At 31.7% G+C, this 23,081-nt stretch overlaps 3 protein-coding genes across 29 annotated transcripts; 2 read left to right on the top strand and 1 right to left on the bottom strand.

The window, feature by feature from the left end:
• Positions 1–688: 688 nt before the first annotated feature.
• On the top strand, positions 689–8,950 carry LOC123883431 (patatin-like protein 2). The gene is made up of 6 exons (XM_045932235.1): positions 689–915; positions 1,650–1,840; positions 2,361–2,526; positions 7,745–7,906; positions 8,066–8,362; positions 8,464–8,950. The coding sequence occupies exons 1-6, from the start codon at positions 739–741 to the stop codon at positions 8,719–8,721; spliced, it is 1,251 nt and encodes a 416-aa protein (XP_045788191.1). The 5' UTR covers positions 689–738; the 3' UTR covers positions 8,722–8,950.
• Positions 3,474–6,881, bottom strand: LOC123883432. Of its 27 annotated transcripts, none has more exons than XR_006800176.1 (7): positions 5,705–6,843; positions 5,119–5,158; positions 4,979–5,042; positions 4,694–4,853; positions 4,524–4,605; positions 4,251–4,300; positions 3,474–4,043 (listed from the first exon to the last, which is right to left on the bottom strand). XR_006800176.1 is itself a non-coding variant. In XM_045932236.1 (4 exons), the coding sequence occupies exons 2-4, from the start codon at positions 4,782–4,784 to the stop codon at positions 3,881–3,883; spliced, it is 336 nt and encodes a 111-aa protein (XP_045788192.1). In that variant the 5' UTR covers positions 4,785–4,853; positions 6,330–6,802; the 3' UTR covers positions 3,474–3,880. The 27 variants fall into 27 exon arrangements, 1 of the variants encoding a protein (XP_045788192.1); XR_006800181.1 differs by having other exon boundaries at positions 3,474–4,049; positions 6,330–6,802; XR_006800184.1 differs by having other exon boundaries at positions 4,979–6,420; positions 6,566–6,875.
• An 8,123-nt stretch (positions 8,951–17,073) lies between the features above and the next one.
• On the top strand, positions 17,074–22,795 carry LOC123883430 (patatin-like protein 2). The gene is made up of 7 exons (XM_045932234.1): positions 17,074–17,274; positions 17,970–18,166; positions 18,749–18,914; positions 19,376–19,522; positions 20,387–20,674; positions 22,165–22,340; positions 22,426–22,795. The coding sequence occupies exons 1-7, from the start codon at positions 17,098–17,100 to the stop codon at positions 22,532–22,534; spliced, it is 1,260 nt and encodes a 419-aa protein (XP_045788190.1). The 5' UTR covers positions 17,074–17,097; the 3' UTR covers positions 22,535–22,795.
• Positions 22,796–23,081: the final 286 nt, after the last annotated feature.

Below are 23,081 nucleotides of genomic sequence, written 5' to 3'. Positions count from 1 at the left end.
ATAGTTGATAATGTACATTATCTTTTAATCTGAAAATCATTGCTTCACCCAAACACTGACTTGAGCGTCGGAGCAACTGCAGGTACACAACCCCCTTTTATTCCACCGGGGTTCGAAGTCGAGCAACGCCAGACACGGTTGTCTCTCTGATTAGGTAAGATCAATATCAAACACTAAAATTAGCAAATTAATTGGCTCTTCTATTTCCTTCGCATCAAGTGTGAGACAATTGAACTTGTGAATTCCAATTCATGAGCAGTTTAATATGACGCGAACTAAAGTGGATATGTTCTCTTATAAGTTAATTTTCTTTGTCACCATATTAAGCAAGATTTTAGAGTCATTTTCAACATGAAAATGCATGATCCCCTCTATTCAAACAAAAAGAGTTGATCAAAGTTGATAATTTTTTTTTTTTTGGTAGAAAAAGTTGATAATTTTTTATTCTATTTTAAAGAGTCTAACAAAGAAACTCACTCACACTAAATATTGTATTTATATTACATACTATTAGGTGATCGATCAATCAATCACCCATAGCATTTGATGTTATCCAAGCAATAATTATCATTGGACCACTAATTAAGTTAATATTTTCATAATGGACACTTTTTTTTTTAATAAACATCATCATGGACACGATGTATGCCTATAAATACCCTCCACATCTGTAAGTAAAAATGCAAGCCCTTCAAATTGAAGTGTTCTCATTTGAAGCATTATATAGTATACAATATAATGGCTACTTTTCTTTTATTTGTGTTTGCTTTTGCTAGTCAAGTGATTGGTGGATTGAATACAAAGCTACTACCTCCATCATATGGAAATACAATAACTATTCTCAGTATTGATGGAGGTGGTATTAAGGGGATTCTTCCTACGGTTATTCTTGAGCATTTGGAAAAGGCTCTTAAGGTCAATGACCCACTATATCTTAGTTTTAAAAAATAAATACTTATTTTAATTTTGTTCTTATATGACACAAATTGCATTTAAATATTAATTGTATTTTTTTTATTTTTTATTTCATACATTATATGTGATTTTTTTAATGACAAAATAATATTATTTATACTAATAAATAAATGGAAAACTTACCCCTAACAGTTTTTTATTTTATTATTTTATTTTTTTACTGATCTCTTCTTAGCTTCTATAACTTCATTGATTATAGTAAAAAAAAAGAAAAAACTTCTTTTATTAAAAAAAAAAAATCGTAGATGTAAACTTCATTATTCTTCTTATGTCATTTTTTAATGTAAATTTTGAGGTTAAGTTTGTTAGGAGACAAGCGAATTTGGTTGCTCATACTCTTGCTAGGGCGGCCAATGTTTGGGTTAGTTTCCATAGATTTGAGATGATTCCCCTATCTATCGAACATTTATTAGTTAATGATATGAATTAAGATTGTTTGGTTAAAAAAAAAAACCGTAGATGTATATGGAAAATCTAAAATATAATCTTTAAATACAACTTAGTAGAATAGAAATAGTTGATCACACATACGGGCACGATGTGTCCGGCAACTAGTATTAATAAAAACAAAAATAGTATAAAAAATAGAAAAAATAAGAGATACAAAAAGTATACTCCAAAATCCAGATACATTATTTCTAATTTGATTAACGTGTTTTGAGTTGGTTGATCAGGCAAAAGATGAGAATGCGGTTTTGGCAGATTATTTTGATGTGATAGCAGGGACTAGTACTGGAGGACTCATTGCTACTATGCTTGCTACTCCTAATTTAAAGGATGCTTCTCGTCCTGCATTTAATGCTTCAGAAATCCAGAAATTCTACTTGGATTTTGGTCCTTCTATATTCAATCAAACTTCTGCTGCGTACGTATTACTATTTCATATGAAACAAAAACAATCAAATTTAAAGTTTTTTAAGATAAGTTTTATTTAAAGACAAACAAATAATATCGTCAATTTGTTAGTAAAGATATTATTTTTTTGTCAAGTGGTTTAGTGTCGCTTATAAATTCACTCTTAAGATGAATAAGTTGAATGTTCGAATCCAATTCTTATTCTTGCATATATAATATTACATTCTTATCAACTGAGCTAGATAAGCGAAGCGCTTATAGAGAGTGCAAAGAAATTATTGTTATATATCAGTTCTCAAATTCAAGATCATAATACTCATTTCAGTCTTATATATAAATTTTTTTTTATTTTTTAAATTCATTCAATTATTATTAATGTATCTGACTCATAATATAGACTATATACATTAATAATTATATGAACTTAAAAAATCAAATTTGCTTAATGATTGAGAATGTATCATCTTATATTGATTATGACTATATTTTTTAATACTCTCCTTTTGTTTGCTATTGAATACAAAATGCAGCAATTGGACTCAAGAGACACCAAGTCCGAAATATGATGGAGAGTTCTTACATAATAAAGTACGTGAGATATTGCAAGGAACAAGATTACATGAAACATTGACCAATCTTGTAGTCCCATCCTTTGACATCTATAGACTCCACCCAGTTATCTTCTCAAGCTTCAAGGTCAGCATATACTCCTACATACTATATTGAAAGTGAAATATTATATGTATAAATTAGGGATCAAGTTATTGTTTCCGTACTAAATATATATATATAACTCATTTGATAAAGACATCGTTTTTTTTTTAAAACATAAGAAAATTCATTAATAGGGCAGAATGATGCATGCCAAATGATACAATCCAAAACAGGTCCATCTCCAATGAACAAACAGATGGACAATACGCCTATGCTAAGCAACAGAAAAAAATTATAGCATAACAAAAAAAGTATTAGTTTGGCTCTAAATTAACTATTAAAAATGTCAGTTTATCTCAGTGTTGAACAAAAAATTTAAATTTATTTTAAATTAACCCCTAGAAATATCAATTTTCCCCAAACTAACCCCTAAAAATATTTAAAAAATTGGTAGCCTAGCACTACTAGAAAACTCGGCTTTAGCGACCGATTTAGAGACCGATTTTCATCAAAATCGGTCTCTAAATCTGTTAGCGACCGATTTTGCGACCAGAAAAAATCAGTATCAACAACCCTGGTCGCTACTCCGTTGTGACCAACCTAGCGACCAATTTAGTAGCGACTGAAGTAGCGACCGATTTTAGAGACCGATATAGTGACTGAAATTAGAGACTGGGTTAGAGACTAAATTTGTGTCGCTGGTTGCGACGTATTGTGCGACGCTATAGCGACTGATTTAGTGACTGGTAATAGCGACTGATTTTGTGACCAATTTGAAAATATTTTCTCTGTTCGTTGCGACCGAATTAGCGACGCTATGTGGAAAATTCAGTCTCTATTTCGGTCTCTAATGATATTTTTTTAATTATTATTATTATTATTATTATTAATTTACAATGCCAGAAAAGCAATTTTTTGAATCTAGTTTAATATTGTATCTCATAAACTATTTTATACACACTAAACAATTAAACATGCACACAACAATATGAACATAATATATTTATATTTAAGTATTACCAACTATTTATCCAAAAATACATAATCAATCCAAAAATAAAGAAGCAATTCATCTCCTTAACAAAATTCCAACTACCCTGCCAATAAACCCAACTACCCAAGCAATACATTCTGATATGCTGATTAACAATCAAATGGAAAAGAGACAATCCAAGGCAGCCAATCAATCTTAAACAAGCAAACTATATACAAATGAAGAAAAGGATCAAAAAGCATCCAACCAAACTCCTTAACTGATCACACAGTTGATCTGGAAGAGTCAAACCTATACATAAGCTGAGATAAGCAATCTGCTTGCGACAACCTCGATACCGCATCACACCAACAGGTTCCACAAAACAAAAATTTCCAGCGATGCTTTTTAAATGGTGGTGCCTTAGGACCTCTCGCCAATGCCACTAGCTATACTCAAGCACCAGAAGCAAAAAGCGTTTCCAACCCAAGCCGATCCCGACACGGCATTTTTGAGGTACGACCAAGGCACGAACAAAAAAAAAAAAGACGCAGCACGTGGACAAGCAATGTGCATGAGACACAACCTGCAGCTAGAAACACATAAAATTTGTGAATGTGTAACTATGTAAAGATGAAGGATCACAGTAAATTTTACACAACAGATAAAGGACTAAAATTATATTTTAGCCAAAATGAAATCATTGTACAAGAGATATACATCATCTAATGAAAACATGACTATATATAATAAAAAACTAAAAGTATAAAATATTGATTAGAAAACATTATACCTCCAATATTTGGTCAATCTGCATCATTACAATTTGAAATATTTGTGTACCTTTGAAAAGATCAATGGCTAAAGTTATATTTTAACCAAAATATATCATCATGCAAGAGACATACATACATCATCTAGGATGTTAAAGTAACTAACTACATTCAAACCTAAGGTAATTGGGATCCTTCATTACATTTTACAAGCCTTAAATATCCCTAGCAAGCTGGCATGTAATTTGTAACCAATCTCTAAAACAATTATACTGAACAATGTACTTATTAACCTCAGCTTGCTGCTAAACTCCATAAACAAACATTTTTCATCAACTTCAAGTTCAACAACACCTTCATCATGGATCTTCACATCTGAATGATACGTATTAGTAAACATGTTAGAGCCTGAATCTCAATAGTATCATTCACAAAAGTTAAGCTAATTCATTTTAGGAATTACCTTGTAACAAGAAAACATATTCATCATTATAGCTCCTTAATTTCCATAATTCCTTACCACTGATATCCAAGTACTCAGACTTAATTCTCATTGCATCACAACATTGGTTCCCTACTTGGTGTGAACACAGTTAGAAGAAGAAAATCCAATGTATATTAATCTGCACACACACAAAAAATCCCTTTATGTTTAACTTATGCATATATATATTAACTAAGCACTAATTTGACATACTATTCAAAACGATGTTTTGAAGGTAACAAAACTAATACAACTTATACATACAAGTTTGAAGAAATAATATCATAATTTGTTTTCCAGGTAAGAAAGAATCCTATCATTTTGTATCCTGAAATTTCAAATAATACAAATGTAAATAATCAACATTATCTAGATGCAAAATGTTATGACAGTGCAAAACATACACAAGCACCCAGGTAAGAAAGAATCCTATCATTTTGTATCCTGAAATCAAAAACCAAAGATAACCTGTTAATTAATCCAAATAGGATATAATCCAATCCAAACCAACTGAAACTCAAGAACAGATCAATGTTTTTGTTTTGAAACTGCAAATATATTAATAGCTCAAACATTAGCACAAGAAGTGCCAAAAATGGGGAAGAAGTACATAGAAGCCCGCTACCAAAGCACAGGCTGCAAAAGAACATAGAAGTGTACCTAGAAAACACCATGACAAATATACCACACCTTAAACAGAACAAAAAAACATCCACCCGACATTACAAACCTAAACACATAAATAATATAACACTAAAAAATTATAACCCACACAACACATAATAATGAAAACATGAAAGAAAAGAACCAAAGCCGCCTGCTAAATCCAAGAAGCAGCTAAACAATAACACTTCCCTTATAGCATTGATTCTTAAAAGAACTTACACAATAATGTAATTCAATATAACAATGACAATGAAAATGAAACTAGTATAGCAAATTTTTTTAGCAGGAGTGTAAGCAAATTCAGTATATAGGCTATCAAGTTACTTGCTTAAGGAATTCTGCTCCAAATTAAAAGCCCTTGTGATATTCAAGTAACCTTTCACTCGGCCTTTAGTTACCGCAGAAGGATCATCTTAACCTTTCATCAACATAACCAAAACACAAGAACCCATCATAGCCAAAACAGGATTATGATTAATCATCTCATTAATTATATTAAAACATGCATCCTCAGTTTTCCTCATTGCCTCAGAAAGAGCTTCTAACACGTCTATGTGATCCATTAAAAAAAAAAACATCTATGTGACAAAAACCCTCTTCACTTTATTACTACTATTTTGATTTCGATTACATAGAAACCCTTTAAGCTCATCATGTACAACATAAAAAATATTATTAACAAGATAATCAGTTGCATCAGGACCATTAAATCCATCACAAAAACAAAATAAAAAAAAATCAAATGTTTATGTTAAATTTGTTTACATGGACTCTTGCTTTGCAAAAGCAAATTTTTTAAATTCTCTACAACCGGAAAATGGTTATATAAAATTAACAAACCTAAATCAAATTTCCTACGTACCTAAGTGACACACAGTGCGTACTAAGTAGCCTGTCAAACTGAAATAGATCAAGCAGAATGACTACAAGCAGAACAAGCATAACATACCTTTAAATTCTTGAAACCACAAGTCCCTCGTATTAATGTGTATCTTTTTCCACTAGCTCTCTTCTTTGTGGTCTAATACACAACCTTACCACTACACTTCCAAACACAAAATCAAAATAAAAAACAAAATAAACTATTATAATAATAAATCTGAGATTGAGAATTTGAAAAAGAGATTATCAGGTGTTTCAATCGATTTGAAGATGTTAGGAGTTCTGGGTAGATAGAGTACTGACAGGCGGGTTAAACGAGTGAGGGTTTGTGTGAGCCATGATGGTGAACGAGCTCGTGAACGAGTTAGGGTTAAACGAGTGAGGGTTAAACGATGGTGAGAAGAAGGGTTGTGCGGTGGTAAGGTGGTGAGGTTCTGCTTCGCGAAAATATGGTTTTAGGCATTCAAGGGTTAAGCGAAATTTGATTTGGGTGGTGAGGTTATGCTTTACACTTAATTTGATTTGATTTGGGAAACTGAAAAGTAAAAGGTAAATATTGATTAAAAATAATTGATTTGGGTTAGGCGACCGATTTTAGCGACCAACATATTTAATATTTTAAATCTTTACATATCGGTCTCTAATTCGGTCTCTATAGTGACCAAAATAATTCAGTCGCTAATTTTTGGTCTCTAAATCGGTCTCTAAATTTAGTAGCGACCGATTTAGCGACCAAAATATTTTTTATTTTAAATCTTAACATTTTGGTCTCTAATTCAGTCTCTATAGTGACCAAAATAATTCGGTCTCTAAATCGGTCGCTAAAAGTGAATTTTCTAGTAGTGTAGGCAACTGTCCGGGATTGCCCATGAGATGAATCACTCATGTATGTATATGTAGTAGTCTGTGTTCGAACTATGAATCATCTATTTATTCACCTTAAAAATGAATTTTTAGGTATTTGATTTTTTTTTGTCACATTGCCTATTGACTAAAAGATATTAGATTACTTGTAATAAATAAAAAATAAACAAAAATTCAAGATATTTAACATAATTTAAAATCAGAGTTTTTTTTTTTACCAAACAAACTTAATTCATATCATTAACTAATAAATGTTCAATACATAAGAGAATAAGAAGATGACATCAGAAGAATAATGTCGTTAACAATTAAACTAAATTCCGAATCGCCCCGTCTTCTCGAATGGATAGCGTCAACCAATAACTGTGAATCACTTTCAAATTGAACTCGCTCAAATCCACGATGGATAGCCTCTTTCATAGCATGTAATAGTGCCCATGTTTCGCCTTCCACTATGGAATAAAGATTTTTTTTTTTTTGACAAGTAAGAGTTTTTTTTTTATTCCTATTGACTTCTACAATTTTTTTATTCCATTGTTTTTTATTTTTACTATAACTCTATAAGGTAATTTATTCATTTACTTACCATTTTTTATGAAACTTTGTTCGTGCATGCAGGTAGAGGAAGATCCCTACCGAGATGCAAAATTGGCAGATATATGCATTGGGACTTCAGCTGCACCAACTCAACTACCGGCCTATAGATTTGCAAATGGTCCTCACATATGGGATTTTCACATATTCAATTTAATCGATGGTTTTTTAACTGCAAATAGTCCTGTAAGCTATATCGAGACAAATGTAGTATTATTGTAAGATATGCAGTTTAATTTTCTAATGATCAATTTTGAGCTTTTTACAACTTCAATTTTTGTATGCAATATAATCTTTTTATTTAATTTATATATTATAACATTTTTAGTGACTCACCTAATTCAGGCTTTACTCGCATTGACCGAAGTGGTACAACAATTGAACAAGAAAAACCCTAGTTTCATTCATGTGAATGAAAATGAGCCTACAAAAAAAATTGTATTATTGTCGTTAGGAACCGGAGGAAATGGGGAGAGTACAATTAGGATTCCTGCTGACGCGGCAAATGTTATTCCGGCTGTTACCTGGCCATCCCTTATAGCATTAGGTCTTGTTGTTTCAGCCGGAGACATCAATGAGTATCACCTTAAATCAGTGTTTCCAGGTCTCCCGTCTTCTGACAATTACTACCTTCGAATTGACGTAAGTACTCTTCTTGAACTCTTTGTATTTCTAATTCGTAATGTTACACTTTTAACGAATATAAATTTTATAAAATTCATCGTTTTATTGAAAATACGCAGGAGTATAACTTGGATAAATCCATCACAGCTGATAATGTTACGAAAGAAAGTATGGAAAATATTGTAAAAGCAGGAGAGGAGTTGCTGAAACAAACTGTTAAGGGCATAGATGTAACTTCTTTTGACCCAAAAGAAAAACCAAGTGAGGGTACAAATGCTGAGGCTCTTGAAAGGATTGCTGATATTCTGTACAATGAGAAACAATTGCGTTTGAAAATGAAATCCATGGAAAAAATGGAACAACCATTTATTGAATGAATGACTAGTGTGCATATATATATATATATATATATATATATATATATATATATATATATATATATATATATTATGTGTGGTGTGAAATAAATAAAACAATTATCTGTGCTTTTAATGAGTGTGTGGTGTGACTTTGATTTACAAGAATATAAGAGCAAGGATTATTGGACTGTAATTTGTATTCCTTGTAACACTTTTGCTAATAAAAATGAATTTGTCCTTTTCTTTATCTTTTGTGCATTTTAAATTTATTTTTAAATCAGTTAAATTTTTATCTCAAAACCGATCTAAACCAAACTACGAATACTCTTCTCTATACAAACAGCTAACATATCCCAACAAGGCTTCACAACTTTGGAGACACTATGAGTTTTCCTTAAAAAGTGTTGAGTTCTAAATTAACCACCTTTTACATTATGTGCCAGTTTCTCTGCAAATTACTTGTAACACAAAGAAAACACCTACAATTCATTAATTTCAATCAGTGTATAAGCCGAGTCGAATCATCCTTTGCTTTCTCAAGATGCGAGTACGATGAGAAAAATACTCATCATGCCTTAGAACTTCTTCAACACTAATACTACTCCTTGGGTTTACTGTTAAATCAAACAACGATTTCGGGACTTCATCATTGAACTAGTGTTTGCAAATTGCATAGAATTCTAATAAACTTGTTACAAGCTAAGTGACACTGTTAGAATTTGAGTCATTGAATGTTGATCATTTTTAAACTAAACTGATAAGAGAAGTTATTAGATTCTAGCACTTAACCTCGGAAGTCGCTATACTTTCTTCGATTGATTCAAATTTATTTACAAGTTGATTTCCAACATTTTCTAATTCATGCAAGACTTATCATCAGCATCACAAAAATCTACATGATAGTACCACCACAAATCAACAGAAGAATTGAACACGAGGACTAATCTCGAAGCACGCAAAGATTAGCAAAACATAGTCTTTTCTGTTACACAAGAATTGGAATCCAACAGCAAAATACACCAAAAATAAAAACATAACACCTAACAAACCCATAAAATTATAGTCTTTCTACACCAAATAGCCAAATTCTTGGATAAAAGACGTTAAAATTTTGCAACCTATAATTAGAAAAAGTACTTCAGTAACTGCCCTTCTTGCCACTTTCAACATCTCCTATGTTTTTTTGTCTCATTTCAGCGTCCAGCTTAAGCTTACTCTGACGGAAAAGTTCATCGGCATGTTTTTCAGCGGCTGCCGAAAGTTTCTGCAGGTTATGAGACATTGATACTAAAGAATTAAAATATGCATGCACATAAAAACTAACTAAATTTGTGCCAAAAGAATTTCTAAATGCCCCATAAACATTGTTGAGACAACTTTCTCATCGAGCATCAATAAAGGCTTTTCATAGTATATCCTCCCCTCAACAGTAAATTTCCTCCCCTCAACAAGAATTACGCTTTGGCTTGTTCTCCCACTTCTTCTTAGGAACTTGCTTTCTTGTGCCGGCGGCGCTTGTGAGATGCCGTCGTCCATTGTAGAGAGACTCAGTTGGTAGGTAGGTCGCTGGTTGGAAAAGTTCCTTTAAAATCCAAAAAAAGAAAAATAAAAACTTAGTGAAACCAATAGAAAGATAAATTTAAGTTAATGATCATGAAGAGTGTCTGTGCTTCATAGCAATTAAATCAGAATTGGAATATTAAAAGCCAGCCTAACAAGGAAGCTGTAATGAATGAGTATAGACTTTAGAGATTAAAATAGGCCCAATGTATTTGTTAAGTTTAGGTGATTAATATGTTCTAGAATGATCTAAATGAATGATGAGTCATTGGTTAGTTAGTTAGGGTTAACCAATGCTATATATAGTGACGATATTGGATGAATGTAATAAGCAAGCAAAATGAATGAATGAAGTTAGTTATTTTAGATTAGTATAGTTTGTTAGTAATTTTAGCAATTATCTCTTCCTTATATGAACAACTAAAAAGTTATTCACTGATCGTTAGTTGGTTCGGTGATGATTGGCGCTGAACTTCGTAGGGAGGACCACAGTTCGATCCCCGCAACTGCGATCTGGAGGGGGCCAGAATCACTTGATGCCGAAAAACTAAAAAGTTATTCATAACAATCGGTGCTCTCATTGCCATGAATTCTCCTCTCTACCATGACCCTTATCGCTACCATGATCCAACAATCATCAGTGTTCACACCTTGTTCAAAGTTGAAACCACAACGGTAACAACATTCATCCCACGCACAGAATTCTTTCAACTACCACCAACAACCCCTCAACATTTCCACATACAGAGTCACACCCGCCATCTTCACGCCACTACCACCACAACCACTCAAAATCTCCACTCATGAATACAAACCTCAGGTAACTTCCCAAATTACGTACTCTTCCTCCATACAATTCAAATCAGGTCCCAGTTGAGATCGACCCTGTGAAGCCCTAATTCTTTTCGGTGTGTTTAATTCCATCATAAAAAAACATTCAATTTCAAAAAATCTCTATCTCTATATAAAATGAAAATAAACATTGATTCTCGAATATCTCTCTGGAAGCAATTAACATACAGAACAGAATAATAATAATAATAATAATAATAATAATAATAATAATAATAATAATAATAATAATAATAATAATAATAATAATAATACCTTGAACAAGGGAAGAATATCTCGCAAGTTGGTAGAGAGAGATAGAGACTCGACGAGTTGAAATAGAGAAAAATGCAGACATCATTCAAGACGGTGAAGAACAAGGGAGGGAACCAATGAATGAAGAAGAAGAAGAAGAAGAAGAAGAAGAAGAAGAAGGAAGAAAACCAATGATTCTTAAAATTGACGTCAATAGATAGACCAAATTGAAAAGAAAAAAATTTATACTAACCAATGATTCTTCTAGTAAATTGTCCTTTATCAAACGAGTTTTCTTCACATTCGAAAAATTCTGAAGATCTTGGTGCTTGTCAGCATTTCTTCCCTAGTGAGGAACGATGATGCATCTTATTGCCAGAGTCTTGGGGTGGGGAATCACTTCCTCCTCCCTCATCATTGCCGCCTCGACGAGGGGGGGAATGATTGTGTCTGCATCCTCCGTGTTGTTTGGGGTGATGGAGGGACAAACGAATGCCCACGTTTATGTGGTATCATGAATTCCATTGCTTATGGAGTTACTTTTTCTTTGTTTATGTGTTTATCGAGAGGCGCCGCAACATCTTTGGCGTTTGCAAGTGTTGCCAATGTTGCATCCGATGACGTCTGTTGTTGTACATGATGTGAAGGCGCACAAGGAGTGATGATAATCGGGTGGACATGTAGGTTCTCGACCTTGGCCAATGCTCAAGTAAGTGAGGTTTCAATTTAATTTGAGGATATTTGTCAGAATGAGCGTGTGTGTGGGCGCGCAACCCCCCTTATTTCAGTGTGGTACACACTAGTAATAGACCCCTGGTCCTAGAGCAAATATGTTGGCCCCACCCTTATGAATTGAACACACCTTGATGTTATATATTCAGGGGCCAACTGAAAAATATAATGCAACACTTTGAGAATTATATATGTAGGGAGCCGGAGTTCGAACTCCGATCATTCCACTTATTCACCTTAAGGATGAAATTTCTATCTACTGGGCTACTTGACCAAAACCGGAGTGTTCAACCTTGTGAAATTATCAAGCCAACAATGAAAAATAATTTTTCTCTTCTTCGCTAACTACTCTACGCGGCCAAACCCCTTTGAGACCACTCAAGAAAGCACCACAATATATAACATAACATTAACATATATAGCTCTCAATCTTGATTTAATTTGTACAAGATGCAATTGTTATAGTAAATAAGGCTTATGTAGAACAAGATGTAAAGCAGATAATAACACCTAACACCCAAAATAATAGTGTTTCTACATTCACCATAGAGACAAACACTTGCACAAAAGAGGATACAATTCTCTGGCCAACAAGATAAGCTGATCAGCATAGCACAACCCACTAATTAGAAGTACTTCAGCAACATTGGAGAAGAACTTAAAAAATCTCTATATAAAACAGAATTGAAAGGTTTAAAACCCTAATTTGAGAAATTGGAGAAGATTCTGGAATATTTGGAAGCAACATTCAGAACAGAAGATTAAAGTTATGAAGTAAATATGAATAGAATGAAAATAAATTAATACCTTGAGCAAAGGAATAGAGAGAGAAGATGCACCAATGAAGAAGAAGGAAGAAAACCGCACGCGATCAGTGAAAACGAACCAAAAATTGAATCAAAAAGTGTTGTCTATATATGTAACGGTTATACTAACTAACTAAATCTAGCAAAATGGGTTGGTTGTTTACCCGGCCCATCATGAATATAAGTTTCATTGGGCCATCTAACTGTTGGCTACAATTGTAATTTGAGATTTGAATAAAATGTCAAATCCCTCCTGAAATTTTAAAATTCGTCAAATATCTCTTCTGAAATTTGGAAATAGGCAAATATCCTCTGAAATTGTAAAATGTCAATCAAATTGCCTCCTGCTGCATTTACTCCGTCTATTTTGATGAGGAAAAGATGGATGAGACAAAAATTGATATAAGAGTATGATGTTGGTGATTGGTATTTCTTGTCTGGATAAGAATCTGATGACTCGGATTGGTCTATTTGGTGGTTAGAACCTCTTGGTTATGATTTTGAAAGAAATGATAATGATGATGAGGATGATTCTGGTGATGATAGTTTGTTGTTTTGGTTCCTTGTTATTCACCTGATTACAAGGAGGTTGTAGGTTCAAACAATATGTTTTTGAAGGCTCAAAATAGACAGAGCAAACGAAGAAAGGGACAATTTGATTAACGTTTTACAATTTCATGGGGTATTTGCCTATTCCCATATTTCAGGGGGGAGGGGGGTATTTGACGAATTTTGAAATTTCAGGGGGGGATATTTGGCATTTTACTCTTCGAGATTTACTTTTTTCTCCCGATCCATTTTCCCGCACGCCCTACGAATTTACCAAAATACTGCCGTCTGCTATTTAAGCTACTTAAGTAGTGGACATCACCCAAAAACACCATCTCTTTATAATGTCTGTTAAGTAGTGGACGACATTGTTCTAAAATTCTCATTTTTATAACGTCCGCTACTTCAGTAGTGGAAGGATAAACGGGAAACGCGAAGGGCGCGCAAGTAACCGGTAGGGTGACAAAATAAATATCTTGTAATTTTGCCTCTCAACAAGTTTTATTACTCCCTCCGTTCTTTTTTAAATGTCTTTTTGGAATAGTAAGACCAAATTAACAAAGTCTATTTTTGTATATTTTCTTTCTACTATACACTCATTTTAATCCATCAATAAATTTCTATTTTTTTCACACATTTTCTCTTTTCAATAAATTTAATATATTATGTACCAAAAAAACATTAAAGCTTAAATACACTTTTGATTCCCTATTTTGATATTTTAAAACTTTTGGTCCCCTTTGTTAAAACTCAACTTTTTGCTCCCTCTAATATAAAAGTCGACATTTTTTCATGTTCTCCCTCTCGTTTTAATGATGTGACATCTCAATTGATGGTGTGACATTGACATGACAAAGTTGACTATGAGATTTTATTGTCATTGGCTTATTTCATATAACTTATTTTAGTGATTAACTAATAAAATTAAATAAAAAATAATTTAAAAAATCTAATAATAAGCTTATAAAGTGAAGAACCCTAATTTCTAAAAAAAATATTCTCAAATTCTCTTTTTATCTTCCTCAATTCTTAACCAACAACACCATTGCACATCATCATCATCATCGATATATAACATTAAATAATCTAAAGTTTAAAGATAGTTAAATAATTTTTAAAACTTTAAAAAATAGTATAGACTAAATTTACCTAAAAAAAATTACATGCATAAAATTTTGTATGGTTCAAAGTATCAAGTATGTCACTTTTATTATCCAAATTAAATGGCTTACTCTCTTTTGCCTTCCATGTAATGTACAGTATCTTCACTGCCAAGCAATGACACTACGTACATGCATGTATCTTCAATGCCAAGCATTATACGTACAAACTACATAAATATGTATGTAATACCAGCCAACTACTCACTGGATACTGCCAAAACTGCTTAGCAAAACAGCAGGAAAAACATAAATGTTCACATGTTAATTTCAAACACGTGTAAAACAGAAAAATACAAGCAAACATGTGTCTAAAATTTATTATTCAAAATAGTTTAAAGGAATTATGTGTTGTTCTGTCATGTATTATTCATCTGTAAATAATATAAGACCCTGTCGGATTAAGCCATTTTTTTAGCATATCAAGTGCATTATATCTTTAAGGTTAAATTGAACAATTGATCTTAACTTATTTATTGGTTTCATATTGGTCCCTTAACTAATTAACGTTGCAAATTTGTTCTTTAACTTTAATTATGTTTATCATATTAGTCTTTTTCATTAGTTTTTCTTAAAAAAACGGTAACTTTATTTTCTATTATTCGTTATATGTAATCGATGGATTAATTCTAGAAGCCAAATACAACATGTGTACGTTGTGTGTGAGAGGCAAATGCAAATGCAATTGTACGTTGTGTGTGAAAGAGTGTATGAAGATGAAGAAGAAAGACCGGGAAGAAGTTGAAGAAAAGTAAACTAAAATTTGGTATTGGTGGTTTACTATTTGATACAATATATACTTTCAAGATCTAATGATTTAATTGACAAAACAATCAAATAATATTAAAAATATTAATAGGTCCATGGTGGACCACATATAATTTATTTTTTTTTATAAGCAAAATAATTTTATTAAAGGGAGTACATATAATGTTGGTTCACCTCGATATTGCGTAAGGGACCATTTTGACTGACAAAAATATATTTAAGGGATTTAAATGTAACACAAAATACTTAAGGGACCAGAATGAAACCAATAAATTAGTTAAATACCAAATGAGTAATTTAGCCTTAAAAGTTTTATTGATTACCCTCTCAATAATACATTGTCTAGCACGTACTCAAGTACACCATAGAAAATGAACGAAAACAAAAATTAATTAATTTTTTATGCTAGCAAAACTAACAAATGATTTGTTGTTACACATATGAACATTTAAAAACACTTTGCTATTGTGAAAAAATAGGAACAATTAATAATAATCATTAGATACAAATCTATATGGTCTAGATTAAAAAAATACAACTATAGCCATGCATACCAGCATAAGTATAAACCAAGAGCACCATAACAAATGAATGAGAAGTCACAGTATAAACCAAGAGCACCATATAAGTACTCAAAAACAAAATAACGAGCTAAAAAGCATAAAAAGACTCCCAAAAATTAGTAATCACCAAAAGAACGGAAGAGGAAAAGCCAACTATGAGATAACACTCGAAGAAATACAAGTCAACCAGAACCTGAAACAATCATGCACCACATCCTCCTTTTTAGGCCCAGTTTAAAAGTTGTGTAGTGTAAAGTTATACATAGAGACAAAATAGTCATTAAAAAGTCACACATATAAATAAAGAAGTCGGAGTTTGAATTTCGATCACGGCTCCAACTTTAGTTGGTCTAGTGGTGATTGACGCTGGATTTGATAGGAAGGACCGCAGTTCGATTCCCCGCAACTGCGATTGGGAGAGAGCTGAAATCATTTGATGTCATAACTGACCTCCGAACCTAATTAAAAGGTCCATTGAACCGGATACTATTAGTGAAAAAAAAAATTACATAATGAGCGTTTCATATAATACAGTACATGCAATATTCCAAGCACATTATTTTATCAACAAAAGAAACACATGCATATTGTCCTATTAAATACTCACGTATATAAGTGATCACTCTCGATGTTTTTTTTTTTTTTTTTGATAATCGATCACTCTCGATGTTATATACATACTCCCTCCGTCCCGTAATATAAGCAAAAAAAACCTCTTTTTGATGTCCCAAAATATAAGCAAAAGACAATTTTTTTAATCCTAAAGTTACAAAATTACCCTTAGTCATAATTCACTATTGTTTAGTTTCTCAATAAACTTTTGAGTAGTTAGCTTATTTCAATATGACTTTTTAACTTTCATCATTCAAAAAGCTGATTTTTTTCATTAACAAGAAGTAATTATAACAAGGGTAATATAGGAAACTCAATTGTTTGTTTTGGTAAAATTTAGAGTTTCTTAATAAGTGTGAAAACTTTTTTTTTGTTTATATTCCGGGACGGAGGGAGTACAATACAACTATACAAGCGCCATAATTAGCATTTGTCAAAAGTTTTGGGTCATTGCATAATTTTGATAATTTTTCGTCATGGACACGTCCTATAAATACCCTTCACATTTGGAAGGAAAAATGCAAGTCTTCAAATTAATTAATACTTACACAATATATAATGGCTGCTTTCCTTTTGTTTGTGTTTATTTTTTCTAGTCAAGTGATTGGTGGATTGAATACAAAGCTGCTACCTCCATCATATGGAAATACAATAACCATTCTTAGTATTGATGGAGGTGGCATTAAGGGGATTATTCCTACGGTAGTTCTTGAGCACTTGGAAAAGGCTCTTCAGGTTATAAAAAAACTTAAATATGAAAATATATAGTCACTGTAAATATGAAGAGTTTTAATTCAGTCTTTATGAAAAAAAATTAATCATTTTAGTCCTTGTAAATATATAACATTTTGCTTTTGATCTTTATGCTTTATTTCCGTCCTTGCTAAATATGTTCATGTTTAAATTAGTCCTTGTAATATTTATTTTAGTCTTTATTTTAAAGAACTAAAATCAAATATTTTACATATTACATGGACTAATTAATTCCAATATATTAATCAATTTGACTCTTTAAAAATATTGCCGAGTTCAGCTTTTCTAAATAGCTAATGTCAATTTTCATTTCCTTATGTACATAAAATGATAAAATTCTTGTGATATTTTTTGCTTATAAGTTAAATTTATGGGTTTTTTTTATGGATCTCCCAATAAGGATCCAAAGGCGGAGCTTTACCCTTTTTAATTTATTTATTTTTTTAAAAGTGAATTTTATAATAATAATAATAATAATAATAATAATAATAATAAAGTAAAAGAGATTTTATATTTTATCAAAATTTACTAAAAAGAATAAGGATCTATCTTTGGAGCCTTTTTTGAGAGATTTAATTTATAGACATATTCTTAGTTTAATATGTCATTTTTAACTTTTAAGAATATATTTTACTAGATTTTATATATTACTAACATTTTTATTTGGTCGATTTTAGATTGTGGCAAAAGATGAAAAAGCAGTGTTGGCAGATTATTTTGATGTGATAGCTGGGACTAGTACTGGAGGACTCATTGCTGCCATGCTTGCTAGTCCTCACCCAAATGACACTTCTCGTCCTGCATTTACTACTCCACAAATCTTAAATTTCTACTTGGATTATGGCCCTTCTATATTCAACCAAACTTCTGCTAGGTACAGTATTTCCTAAGAACCAAACAATCAAATTTAGAGTGTGTTTGGTTTTATGAAGAAAAAAAAAAACGAAAGAAAATTACGAAAACCAACTAATGAACGATCATAATTTTCCTTTTTCTCTATTTTTTCATCATACCGAACACATTATTAAGTTTCTTTTTAAATATACGGTCATGTTAGCATTGTTAATATTATAATGAAAATGAGGATCAAACCTTCGATCTTATTACTACTGGTACGTACTAATCATCCTTATATTCCTCAATTGTATTTATGTTAGATGTTAGATATCATCATGCACGACTAACATAATAAAAATCAATAGTGGTCAACCTTTTGTAAAATGAGTTAAAGTTAGAGGATCAAATATATTATAAAAGTTTTTTTTTATATATATAAAAGTGTCATTATAAAAGTTAGAGGCCAAAATCGCAAATTTTTTAAAATTAGAGAGACAAAAGTGCAATTTAACCTTATTTAATTGTTTTTTTTTTGTTACATTTATTTAATTGGTTTAAGACTATCATTGTAAATGTATAATATTCCTGTCTAAAAAAAATTCTTATAAAACAATTGCAGCGGTTGGAATGAAAGTACATTTGGTCCAAAGTATGACGGCAAGTTCTTACATGACAAAGCACATGAGATATTGCCAGAAACACGATTGAATGATACATTGACCAATGTTGTAATCCCAACTTTCGACATCCATAATGTCCATCCAGTTATTTTCTCAAGTTTTAAGGTTAGCACATATACTTATTTGCATAAACATATTTAAATATCTATTGATTATTTGTCCCGTGATCGCTTAACTCAATTGGTAGGACATTGAATTATATATGTAGGGGGTCGGGTTTGAATTTTGGTCATTCCACTTATCCACCTTATGGCTGAAATTTTTAGCCACTAGACTACTCGACCACAAAAAATAAAAATTATTGATGACTTAGGGTCTATTTGAATTTATAAAAAAAATTAGCTTATGAAAAACAATTTCTACAAATAAATAAATTTTTATGTTAATTCATAAGTTTCTCACAAATAAAATTTGTAGTTTATAAATTGTTTTTTCATAAACTATCTTGACAAACTTACGAATATATAATACATAAAAATTTGCGTACGCTAAAAAAATATAAGGGATCCAAACGGACTTAATTTATTAACGAGATTAATGTTGTGAAAATTTGTTTATGAATGCAGGTAAAGAAAGTTCCTAGCTTAAATGCAAAACTGTCGGATATAGCCCTTGGGACTTCAGCTGCACCAACTCTACTACCACCTATTTACTTTAAAAATGGTGATGAAGAATTCAATTTAGTTGATGGTGCTCTCGTTGCAAGTAATCCGGTAATTAAGCTGATTATATATGCATGTGTGACAATTATTAATTATTAGTAGTAGTAGGAAATTAATTAATATCTATGGTTTATTGTTAAAATAAAATAAATAAACTAATATGTATGGTTTATTGTTTTAAGAAAAAAATACAAACTAATTGAAAGGAAAGAGATGGATAGACAGTTAAGGGTATCAATTTTTTTATTTGAATTATTTAAAATTGCTGTATCTATGAATAAGACTTTTTTTTTTTACACAATCTATGAATAAGACCTAGATGAGTTAAATAATCTAGTGAACATCACCTATTATTAAGGTGTATCATTGGTAGATTTACAGTCCGGCTAGCCCGGAAACTTGTACATGTTATGGTGAAAAAATTGATATTTTAGGGATGGAAAATGCTGGGGGCACTGGTTAAGCATTTAAAAATAGAAATTGTGTCTCGAAATGCGTGCATTCAATACATCAAAAGTATCAAAAGTTGTATTTTCAATATTTATTTTATTTTTTATTTCCTTTTTTAGTAAGCTTAACAAGTGCCCCGAGGGCACTGTTTAGCATGACCCTTTAGGGATTAGTTTATGATAAAACTAAAAAATTTATGGTTAATTTATGGCAAAATTAAAAAAAAAAATTGTTCAAAACTGAAATTTTTTAGTATAAAACTGAGATTTTGCGTAAGTTTTTATAAATTTTCTGTGTCGGCCATCAGGTGTATATATATATATATATATAACACTAGTGTGTGTTAATATGCATGTTTTTAATATGTATATTTTTTATATTTTTTCATTCAACTAATTTTTTTTACAAGGATACACCTTTTATGAAGTTTAATTAATTTCATACAATAAAAAATTGTATATTCAGGCATTGCTTGCGGTGAATGAAGTGATACAACAATTGAATGAAAAAAATTCTGATTTCATTCCAATGAAGGCAAAAGAGCCTACAAAAATCCTATTGTTGTCATTAGGATGTGGAATAACTCCGAACCCTAATAAGATTAATGCTACTGAGGCACAATACTTCCCGGCAACATTATGGATACCCCTTGTAGCTGAAGGTCTTGCCAGTGCTGTTGGAGACATAAATGAATATCACCTTCAAACAGTCTTTTCAAGTCTCCAGTCTCCTAAGAATTACCTTCGAATTGAGGTACGTATGGATGAATTCATAAATTTAAATAAGTGGAATCAAAATGAAGATTCAAAAGAAAGAAAACGAAGATTTAAGGAAGATGATGAATATGTTGATTATTTTTCCAAATGATTTCATTTTCAACAAAAATATATTTTTTTAAAAAAAATAATTGAAAACCTGATATCCAGCCCTAGGACTGACTAATCCAAGGGGACCAATTCTACCATCCACTTGCGAGGACCCATTTAAAGCCAGAGTTTTGCTTTTTTTTTGCTTTGTATGGACTAGCCCACCGAAATTGGCACCAGAGGAAATCGAACTTGAGACTTTGTGAGGAGCATACTCCAAAGACTCAAACCAACACTACTAGACCAACCCCAAGTGAGTTTTTTTTTAAAAAAAAAATTTATCCGATGTCGCTTGCTACATCAGTATTTTTTTCAATAAAAAAAATGTTGGAACATGGTGAAGAATTATGGAGGGAACTTGGTATTGAAATAAACACAATTGTAAGAACCATTATAGTGTGAATTGAAAAAAGACTCTTTGAGTCCCACATTGGAAAAATCACACTACTTGGTAGTGTTTATATATCACAAGTTGGCAACCAAGAGTGTGCCCTTGGAGTACCCACTTTTGTAAGAAAGGGAGACGACACACAATGTCGAATATCACACGCACGCGCGCGCCGCCGCCGTCCGGCTGGCTCAGTTCGGGCCGAGAAAAAAGAAATTTTTGAATTTAAATTTCTTTTATGTGTGTCCCTTAATTCGCACATGTTAAATGTGCTTAGACCAAGTCTGAAACAGATTTTTATCTGTTAAACGGTCAAATTACGTGTCCCTATTTTTTTGCCACGTTTTGAAATTTGACTGAGCAATTAAACGGTCAAATTACGTGTGCCATCAACTCCTGAAAATCCTCTGATTCCAGCTCCCTACCTGCCTATAAATACCACTTCATTTCTTCAGTTTTAATTCACTTCATTTTCTCTGCATTTTGAGAAAACAGCTTCTTTCTTACTCTCTATTTCTTTCTTCGAAAATTATTTTTTGTTGTTTCTATTATTGAACGGTTGTTGCCGTAGAATTGATATTCGTATATCAATTAGAGTGGTTCGAAATTTCGACCATACTTGGTGTTATTCTGGCCGATACTACAGTGCAGTAGTTTATCGGTATTTCTTTGAAAAACGGCTGTTTTATCCTGGGGACTTCGCGGTTGATATACTACAGTGCACTTCTTCGAGTAGTTCCGCGAAACGTCTTAAAGAAAGCGACCTAGTACGCGACTCAGCCAATAATTTGTTCCGTTGCCAATTTTAAAAAATTCGTTTTTCTGTTTTTTTTTTAAATCAGTAAACCGTTTTTATAACAAAAAATGACCAAAAGGACTTAGATGTGTGTTTTATAAGAGATAATAGACCAAAACGTTAAAAATAAAAAGATAAAGTGTTATGAAAAATAAAATAAATGACATGTATTTTGCCTATAATTAATATGCAGGAGTATGACTTGGCTAAATCCACTAGTTCCCCTGATAATGTTACCAAAGAAAATTTGGAAAATCTTGTAAGGGCAGGAGAGAACTTGCTGGAACAACCTGTTAAGGTCATTGATGTAAATTCTTTTGACCCACAAGAAAATCAAAATGATGGTACAAATGCTGAGGCTCTTGAAAGGTTTGTACACTTTATAACTAACATTTTTAATTATGCATGTTTAGATAATTAAAACTTAATTATGCTTCTCAAAAATAAAATGAAGGTTGGCTGAAATTCTATACAAGGAGAAGCAGCTGCGATTGGAAATGAAAGCAATGGAGAAAATGAAATTGATGATGAAAATGGGACGACCATTTATTGAAGCTATATAATTAATGCCAAGTAGGCTTGTACTATGTTGCAAGTTGTCTATCCTTGGTGGAATAAATAAATAAATAAATAAATAAATAAATAAATAAATAAATAAATAAATAAAACAATGAATCTATGTCTTTGATGAATGTTTCTAGTATGTTGTTAAGTGTGTGAGTGTGTGACTTTGTTTTACTAGAATAAGAGTAAGGATTGGAGTGTACTTTGTATTACTTGTAATAATTTTGCTTATAAAAAGAAGAATTTGGTCCTTCCGTTTATCTTGTGTGCCTGTTATTAAGTTATTCCTAGCTATTTTACCCTAATGATTAGTGACATGCTTGCTATGGTATGCTTTCTTTGTATTGGAGTTGGTTGATACTCTGATGAAGGAATCAATCTTATGATGAAAAGAGATTATAATGGGTTGGATGGAAAACTTAAAGATGTGAGATTTAACAGCTTTAAGTTTGTTTAGTATGACCAATTTGACAAAGAGTATTCAATATTCATCAAGCTTCATCAGGCAACTAATGCACAAAATATTCAACTAAACACAATTTAAAA

The sequence above is a fragment of the Trifolium pratense genome, linkage group LG5 (assembly GCF_020283565.1).
Source record: "Trifolium pratense cultivar HEN17-A07 linkage group LG5, ARS_RC_1.1, whole genome shotgun sequence".
Lineage (NCBI taxonomy): Eukaryota > Viridiplantae > Streptophyta > Magnoliopsida > Fabales > Fabaceae > Trifolium > Trifolium pratense.
Note: the sequence above shows the minus strand (reverse complement) of the source record. Positions and strands in the feature narration are given on the sequence as shown.